Source organism: Saccostrea cucullata, unplaced genomic scaffold (genome assembly GCF_032062105.1).
Source record: "Saccostrea cucullata isolate Sc308-1 unplaced genomic scaffold, CSIRO_AGI_Scuc_v1 ctg15119, whole genome shotgun sequence".
Taxonomy (NCBI): Eukaryota; Metazoa; Mollusca; class Bivalvia; order Ostreida; family Ostreidae; genus Saccostrea; species Saccostrea cuccullata.
This window is the reverse complement of record NW_026918680.1, coordinates 5,537-14,781: the sequence shown is the minus strand read 5'-3', so window position 1 is coordinate 14,781 and position 9,245 is coordinate 5,537. Positions and strand designations below refer to the sequence as shown.

General features: G+C 34.0%; 1 protein-coding gene across 1 annotated transcript; it reads left to right on the top strand.

The window, feature by feature from the left end:
* The first annotated feature begins 151 nt into the window (after nucleotides 1–151).
* LOC134269654 (angiopoietin-2-like) lies at nucleotides 152–8,987 on the top strand. Its single transcript, XM_062751865.1, has 6 exons — nucleotides 152–435; nucleotides 1,151–1,211; nucleotides 2,930–3,054; nucleotides 7,227–7,323; nucleotides 8,000–8,164; nucleotides 8,798–8,987. Exons 1-6 carry the CDS (start codon nucleotides 154–156, stop codon nucleotides 8,884–8,886), a joined length of 819 nt encoding a protein of 272 aa, XP_062607849.1. The 5' UTR covers nucleotides 152–153; the 3' UTR covers nucleotides 8,887–8,987.
* Nucleotides 8,988–9,245: the final 258 nt, after the last annotated feature.

Sequence of the window (9,245 nt, the reverse complement as noted above, 5' to 3'; positions counted from 1 at the left end):
ATCGATAAAGTGATATCAATTCCATCCCTGCGATAGGTAAAACATCTTTCCACCTTGAAAATTTTTTTCTAGTCGAGCAGCCCTGATCCCAGTGCAAAGAATATGCAGTATTTATCAAAATATTTTCGAACTATTATCCCTTTGGTTTATTTAATGTTTCTTGATTTTACAACGATTTGTGAAGGAAATATTGCCATTGGAAAATTTAAATTCACAGAGATAGTTTCCCAAAGTGACAACATCGGGACTATGGCTACTTTTGAACTTTCGCCTTTTATGACGAAGCGTCGGTGTGCCAAAATGTGTATAGACGAGAAATTATGTCTGGCAATTGAGATCTGTGGACCCAAAAAGAGCGGACAATGCCGACTTAGTAATGGTTCTAGAAGTTATTTTACGGCTATTTCTGGTTCAAGCTGCAAGCGGTTTCAAAGGGTTTGTTGTTTACAACGTTATGTATATTTGTTAGATTTACAAAGTATTTCCGTAAATACATTTTAGCATATTTTAGTTTCCACAATTTTCAGTATATAATTAGTTATAATTAATATAATCAGTATTTCTCTGGAATAAAAAAATCTCTCCAAAACAGTAGTTATTCGGCGTTGGTCATTTAGTTGGTTGATAGGACGTTTAAATTTTAGGAAAAAGGACGTTTCTGTTTAAACAGAAAATTTGTGAAAATTTAGCGGAAGTTTTATATGACACTTTAGCGGAAATCAAAATAGTATATGGATATTTAGAGATGAGGAAAAAAAATCCACTTACATATCCATTGATTTTTATAACCCCCCCCCCCCCGCGCTTGAAAAGCGGGAGGGTATATAGTAATCGGGATGTCCGTTCGTCTGTTTCTCTTTGGGGTACCCATCTCTTATTCGCAACTCCTCTCATACCACTGAATGAAATTTGATGAGTCTTTCACAGAATCTTTATCACACTTTGTCATTGTGCACCTCCTATTCTACTTTTTGATCCGACACATATTTGGGTTTCCTATAGCAAAACATGGACACTGCCATTATATTCATATGGGAGGCGGGGGATATCATTTAGTGAGTTCATTGCTCACAGTACCTCTAGTTTTTTTTTTCAGTTGCATAATTATACAAATTTAACAATGAAAGAAAAATTTCTCTTCTTTTCCTAGAGAAACCCAGAAACTGGAAATGGAAGTATTCTAGAATCAACAACTCCAAATTTTAGTCAAGGTTTGTTTATGCAATCTTTTTATGTAACTCATATTGCAGATTTATTAAGAAAACCTTTGTTTAAATGTTTATTTTAAAATCAAAGAACAAAATAGGCTATGCTATGGCCCCTGGATTGGGTCGTCTTCTCCAATGAATGAATCAGTACTTCCTAATCAAAAACCCATTTCATTTTTCGTACAAAATATAAAGAAAATTGATTTTACGTGATGAGATTCACCACGAAATCACGGAAAAGCCATAAAATTTTTATTTTTTAATTTTTATTTAAATTTTATTTTTAAGAACCATGTTTTTTTTCCTTCTAAACACCGAGTCAAAATTTCTATTTTTCATATTTGTAAATATATTTTATGCAATTCATGTACTATAGTATACACCAGGGGCGTAGCTAGACGAAAATGATGTGCACGCCAAAAAAGGCAGGGGGTCTGGGGGCCGCCTTGAGGCGAAGCCCCCGGAAGCTCCTGGGTTTTCACTTTTAGACTGAACAAAATTTACGGTATTTTTAAATATATAACGTATGCTACGAGATGAAGTCAACTTCGCGATATTTTGATTTATGACACCAAAAAACAATTGATCTATTAATATTTAAAAAATATTTATGTTTTTTTTTTTTTATATAAAATCAAGTGCATTGTCTGAATTTTTGTGATTACTTTAAAAAGGTATTTTTAGTTCCATTTTTTGTCTAATTTTTAAATAATAAAAATAAAACAAAACAATTTCAATCCAGCAAATTTAATTTCCCCAAAACGTGCGGCGTCATGTTTCGTGATTTATCGTTTAGCCTTTACCTAAAATTCTCCAAAATCCATTTTTCTGGATTTAGCATTAACAAATTGTTTCATTGCTTTTTCTGTATCAATTTTAAAATCTCTGTGAATATGGAGAAGTCCAAGCGATGACAATCTGTCATTTCACATAGTGGAACGGACGTACGTTTTCAATCGCCGCAAAACGCTGAAGGACCTCTCTGCATTTGCGCTTGCTACCGGCATGGTTAGCAATATGAATAAAATGGACTCTATTGAGTATTGTTGGATATAGCGCTGAATTAATAGAATGTAATCATGCCAGGCATAGTAAGTTTACACGGAATTTTTAGGAATTTAATTTTTTATATGACGGTATGATCATTTTTTTAATAATAAATTTTATAAAAATGCACAGTAATTTTTTTTTGGACTAAAAGATGTGCACGCCATGGCGTGCTGGCGTATAGGCAGCTACGCCCCTGTACACTATTAGTATATCTTGTCTGTAAAAGTCTATAAGAAAGGCAAGTGGACCTTGTTCTTTATATTATCCAATCCGAGATCTTAAGTATCTCAACGTGACCTTTATTCCTAGTATGTAAATGTATATGGAATTTGATATTTATTAAGGTCGCTTTTTGGTAGCTATTCTACTTTGACACCCTATTATGGGGAAAAAATATCAAAATTAAAACTTGTTTTGTCACTACATTTTAAAGTTTTTTTTTAAAATCAAAATTTCACATATAAATGTAAATATAAGGAATCACTGTCAAGTTTGTTCGTATACCAGGGACATCAACGACAGTTGAAAACGTAGGAAGCCCTTTATACAAATCATCCTACGTTTTCAACCATCGATATCGCTAATGCCCTGGCATACCCAACAAAAATATCTACTGTAACAATATTAATTTCTAAAATGTGAAAATTGCTTCATATATTCATCTTTCGTAGAGGAAGCATGCTCAGATTGCGACTGCCTATCTAGCTTTGAAACCACTTCCGGAATTTATAACGTCACAATGAAGGGCCAGCATGTCAAAGTGTATTGTTCTTTAGAAGGAAATTTGGCGTGGACGGTTTGTACATCAAACTTTTAAGAATCAATGTGATTCATCACACATTTTTGAATAAAATTTTTTTAGGAGTGACCAATAAAAATTTTCTGATCGTGAGAATTCTAACCATGTTATACAATTTAGTTCATATACTAGTATAAGACAATCTTCTGGTAGAATAGGCAAAGGGATAATTTTTTGTGGACTTTATGTCTAAAATACATGTACTTTAAATATAATCTACTGGATTCATGTTATTAACACAAATAAGGAATAATTATTCGAAAAATATGGCATTATGCCCCCCTCAAAAGGGACGAGACGAAATGTTAAAGGGTATATACTAGAGTTCGGGATGTCCGTCCGTCTGTTTTGCTTTAGGGTACTTATCTCTTATCCGCAACTCCTCTTATACCTCTGAATGGAATTTAATGAAACTTTCACAGAATATTTGCTATATAATGCCATTGTGACCTCTTTATTTACTTTTTGATCGGACACATAATTCGGGTTTCCCATGGCAAATCAATGGACACTGCCATTCTTTCTATATAATTAAGGGTACCCATATCTTACCCTCAATCCCTCCAAAACCACTGAATAAAATTTCATGATACTTTTATTGATTCTTTGTTACATACTGCCATTGTACACTTCCTATTTTTCTTTTTGTTCTGACACTCATTTCGGGTAATCCAGAGCAAAACATGGACTTTGCCACCATAATCATATGGGAGGCAGGGGTATCATTTAGTGAGCTCAGTGCTCGCAGTACTTCTAGTTTAAATCAAAGTACTGTGAGTACTGAAAGACGGTGGCATGAATGATTTTGTTTGTTTAATTAACACCCCTTTCGAGAATAACATTTTTAGCAGCGAAGGATATTTTCTGACTAGCAATTACTGCGACACGGGATATCAATCTGAATTAAGTATCTCCATTTCCCGCAGTGGGAGTCGAATCCGCGACGTAAGTCATGGACTTCTTCAGGCCGTGAGTCCAAAGCAAACTCGCTACGTCAAATGGCGACTGGCAGTATATAAGAAAAAAATGTTTTAAGATTTTGTAAAATGATATGGAAATTATAAAAGTTTATTTCAATTTTTCACAATATCTACCTGTATTTTAATATATAAATTTATATTTTACTAAAAAGTAAAGTGTTATGAATTCTCACTGTAATCTAAAATTGTTACTATCTTATAACAATTTTTATCAAAAAACATAGCAAACTTCAAATAGGTATATGCATATATAAACAATTGCAAATTATAAGATTTCATTTAAATGTGTTGTGTCGCCTTACGACACACGATGATAATGTCAAAATGTCTAAAGCAGTGTCAAGTTTCCTCTTTGCTAAAAACAAGTTGGATAATTCCGACTTAAATTAAGGAATTTCTTTGATTCACATAGTTGAGTCTCCCTTAATTCTTCAAATAAAGCCAGAAACCAATCTCGCACACAAATAGGACCTTGTGAAGATTTATTAATAAGTACTAAAGTTATGGACAATATTTTTACTATCATTAAACTAAAGAATCTTATACCGGTATAATATTCTAATAATTATGCAATAACCCTGCGAATCACTGCGCAATGCATATTTACTGCTTTGTGAACACACCAGAAGACTGACCTAAATTCAGCCCACTAAAATCGCATAAAATCCTAATACCAGTTTTATTTCATGCACATGTATTTGAGTGTACTTTTTCGTACACCCTTTAAAGGGTATATTTATTAGAGGCACGTTATAGACTTTCTATAAAATAGGAATGAAATATGTGGGTAAATTGTCCGTTATAGTCTTTGTAAATATTTTATAGCTTTGACAAATTTTTATCCGTTGAGTCGTTTTTGTGTCCGAGATAATCAGACAAAGTCTTATTTTTAAAAACTAGAATGGTAATAAACTTAGCAAATTTATGGCATTCCAACAACCGTTTTATTAACTGAGTAAGATGTAGTGATCCCGTGTGTTGTTTAGCAATTACTAGTAATAATTACTAGTATTTGATTTCGGTGTTAGATAGTGAAACAATCATACAATTAAATCTTCAAATAATTTTCAACAATTAATTGGTAATTTTATAACAATGTGCGTACGAAACTGATTTTTCGAACATGTGAGAAAAAACGAAAAAAATTGTACGAATTGACATCTGTAGTTTGATTACGAATATACGAGTCGGTTGGTGTACGAGTTAGTTTAGTTCGGCGTAACTCAGGTGGCAGAGGATAGTTTTTTTTTTGCAATCAAAACGTTTGACTGACGGTTTACTTAATATTGAGCTGCTTTAAAAATGTGCATTGAAAAATTTTAAATTCCCTCTACATGTAATAATAGTATGATGTAGTCCCTTGAGAAATTTTAAGATTTTAGGAATAAAACATGTACAACTTACACAATGAGCCCTAAAGATGGCACAGGGACAATCTCAAAATTTCATGTGAATCAAGCCTATTTTCACTATTTCGCCGCAGCTGCATCTGCTTCCAGGCCCGTGCGCCTGACCTAAGCTACCACACAAATTGCAGAATAACATTTGTACATACCAATGAACAGCAAGAGATGATGGCTCAACCACCTCGTTTTCAAGCTACAATTCATCCTATGAACCCACACCGCTTTTCCGGTGAAATACCGGTAGAGTGAGTTTTGAGCTTAGTTTCGTATTTCTCATCCATATCCCATATACAGTAGTAGTGACAATAAAGTGTCATATTTCAATAAAATACACAAGGCCACCATTTCCCTCCAAATGCACCCATAAAATATTCTAGCTATAAAATTACCTATAATATGCATTCAAACCTCAGGTTTCTCTATTTTTCTATTTTTTGACCGGTACTTTATTCGAAACTATCCTCTGCCACCTTTAAATGAATATTCATGAGACGAGAAATATTGATAACGGCAAATATCAGGAATTAGGCTTTGTATCCATCAACGAAATGTCTCTGAAATAACTTGAAAGTATTTGTTAACTATGCAAATTTTATTTTCAAACATCGAAATAAGTCTACTTTCATTATTTTCACTCTGCAAAAATCGCCGCTAGGGTCCCCTTGTGTTTACACAGACCAATCGGCAATCCTCGGCTGACTCCGCTCCGCTCCATTCAAACCTCGGATGTGATTGGTGGAGGAATACGCAACAGATCCTTACATTTCTCCGCCGGAAAACTGCCTTATCACTCATTTCATATTTCGCTCTGCATAACGTTCTTCGAAAATGTTTCTTAAGTTGTGCAATTCTTTATCGTAAACAGGTTTTGATTACATCCTCATGTTAAAAGGCTTTGAAAGCAAGAAGAAACTGTTGAGTGTGCCAAAAAATAACTCCGATCTCAAAAGTATGACATTTGAAAGAAATTCAAATAAGATCACATGACTGAATCAGCAAGATGGTAGATCACCGTTGACGTCCGAGGTTATGTGCGAGGTACGAGTCATCCGAGGATCTCCGAGTGTACACAGACCAGCAGCAATAGCCTGTGGCTATATATAGCCACCGTCTAAAAATGGGTGTCTGTCTAACAACTTGTTATAAAATTGTGTCCATTGACTTGTTTGATTGATTGATTGAGCTGTTTCAATGCCCCGGCGCAAGGTCAGTGATTTTTTGGCCATGACTCTCGATACCTTGATTATATATCCTGCTTGAAAAGCAAGGGGGGGGGGTTATATAGTAATGGGAGTGTCCGGCCGTCCGTTACGTTTTGGGGTACCCATCTCCTATCTGCAACTTCTCTTGTAACACTGAATAAAATTTTATGAGTCTTTCAAATGTAATTTTGTAACATATTGCCAGTGTGACCTCCTTGTATAATTTTTGATCGGACACATATTTCGGGTCTCCCAAAGCAGAACATGGATTTTGCCATTATAATTATATTGGAGGCGAAGGTATCATTAAGCGAGCTCAGTGCTCACAGTACCTTGGGGTTTGTAATGAATTTGGTTGTGAGTTAGGTTAGTTATTGCTCATGACGTTACAAAGTAGCAATATTTTTAGTCAACATCGAATCTCAAAGAGCAAAATTTCTTAGCTATAAAACAATAGAATTATATACACTGTATTAGGTTATAATTAATGAATTCATTTGATTGATATGTTTTTTAAAAATAATTATACAAGCCAGATCAGTGCATTGAATTCATCTTTACATTTATTATTACCAATGCAGGTTTTTCAGAGAATGCTTGGCGGATCAGAAGATTTTAGTAGGCCTTGGTCAGACTATGTCAGAGGTTTTGGGGATTTGTTGCAAGAATTTTGGCTAGGTTTGTATTGGCTTAGAAAATGAACGCCTTTTCGCTATAGAAAGCAAGTATTAGTATCAAACTTTCAGTCAATAATACATGTATGTATATGCTTTGGACTATGTGTAGTGGTGTAAAGACGAATAATGATCCCCATAGAATAATGACCAGAGAGACAAAAAAATGACCCCAACCGTAGAAAAATTGATTTTTTTTTTTTCGAAAAAGAGACCTAGGGATAATTGTTTTTATATGTACATCCTATAAAAAATTGACCCCCGTTGAAGTATGACCCCTTTTCCAACAGAGTGATACGTAACAGGTCACACGTAAATGGTTTTTTATGTCCTTTTGAGCGATACTTGACAAACATGACCCTGGTCATTATTCTAGGGGGGTGGGTTCATTTTTCGTCTTTATACCAGCTATCAATGTTGCCGAGGGGAAGATAACAAACAGCTCAAAATACATTGCAATCTGAAGCAGATTTAACACGGACCTCTTAAAACTTTAAAGGAATGATCAGGTGTCATTGATGAGAAAGCATCCCCCGTCGACCGGTCACACCTACTGTGTGCTCCATGTAATTTAATTTTACCTTTCAAACATTAAAACTCATTCTACAAAAGTTTATGTTATGTTTTCAGCTTCTTCAAAATGACTGCCTTTTTTAAAACATAAATTTCCCCTTTTTTAGGGAGTGAAATTCTTCATGTGTTGACGACAAGTGGTAACAGTATATTGCGAGTAGACATGGTTGATCATAATGGGAGAATTACTTACGCTGAATACAGTACCTTCTTGGTTGCAAATGCCAGCACCAACTACACAATTACAGCATATGGTTACTCAGGGACGGCAGGTTTGTTACTGTCGCCTTTTTTTTTTTTAGTTTTATGGTATGATTAATAAGTTTGATTGCGTAGTACTTTGCTGTTCTGTGACGTTCTGAGCAAATCGTTTTTGGGGTTACAGCCATTACTTTATTTGAGGTTTTTTCTTGTACCTAGACTTTGGGAAAAAAAGATAAAGCCTTAAACTGACTTTACAATTATTAATAAAGGAGTTTTATGAAGAGACTTACTTTTACATTCGACAGTTGACTTTTACATTTTAGTAATTGGAGTTGGTCTCTGGTTAAATTGTAAAAGTCTGTCGTCGATTGTAAAAGTAAGTCTCTTCATGAAACTCCATATACAACTAATAAAACAATTTATTTGAATATTCAGATTATATATGTCAATATTTTTTGTATACCAGGATGACCAATTCCTTTCAGCTAGATAAATGGTATTAACTTAGCAAAATGGGCTCAGTTCACCCCATATGATACTAGATCTAGATGTTCTATTCAGAATCCAGTTTTTGATATATTTACTTAGGTAACAATTAAGCAATAATGTGTGGATGATATATAACACAAGATTGATATCACTGGAGTCCTTAATCTATTTTTATATCTATATATTATATATTTTCTGTTTTTATATTTAAGGTGATGGCGAAGGAGCTACCTGGGACACATGGACACAGATAACTAAATATTTGAGAAAATCAGAAATGAAGGTCAGGAGAGACAAATGATCGACCAAACGGGAAAGAGAGACAGTAGATAGGTTAACTTTGTTTGCATCAAAATTGGCTGCGTTGCTTGAAAAAATTAAGTAATAAAACGAAGAAAACAATGTCTGGTTCTCTGATTCTTTACACCATGTTTTGAATGATTGTTTGTCTTTCATCTCTTGATAATACCCGCAGCTCCTTGGAACAATTAAAACAAACTAAGCCAAATATCGATCCTAAAATGAGTTCTTATCATGTGTTACTTTATAAATTGTACTTTATTCTTTGTACTTTATAGATTACTAAAATTTTTGTGAATGTAAAGATTAAAGAAATTTTTTTTCCCTGAATACAATGTAGTTGGTACGTTGTATTTAAAT

Excerpts from the sequence above, each read along its gene's own strand:
- LOC134269654 (XM_062751865.1), top strand. The coding sequence starts at position 154 with ATGTTTCTTGATTTTACAACGATTTGTGAAGGAAATATTGCCATTGGA. Across the intron at positions 1,212-2,929 it reads AACTCCAAATTTTAGTCAAG|AGGAAGCATGCTCAGATTGC; the intron begins GTTTGTTTATGC and ends CATCTTTCGTAG. Across the intron at positions 7,324-7,999 it reads GTTGCAAGAATTTTGGCTAG|GGAGTGAAATTCTTCATGTG; the intron begins GTTTGTATTGGC and ends CCCCTTTTTTAG.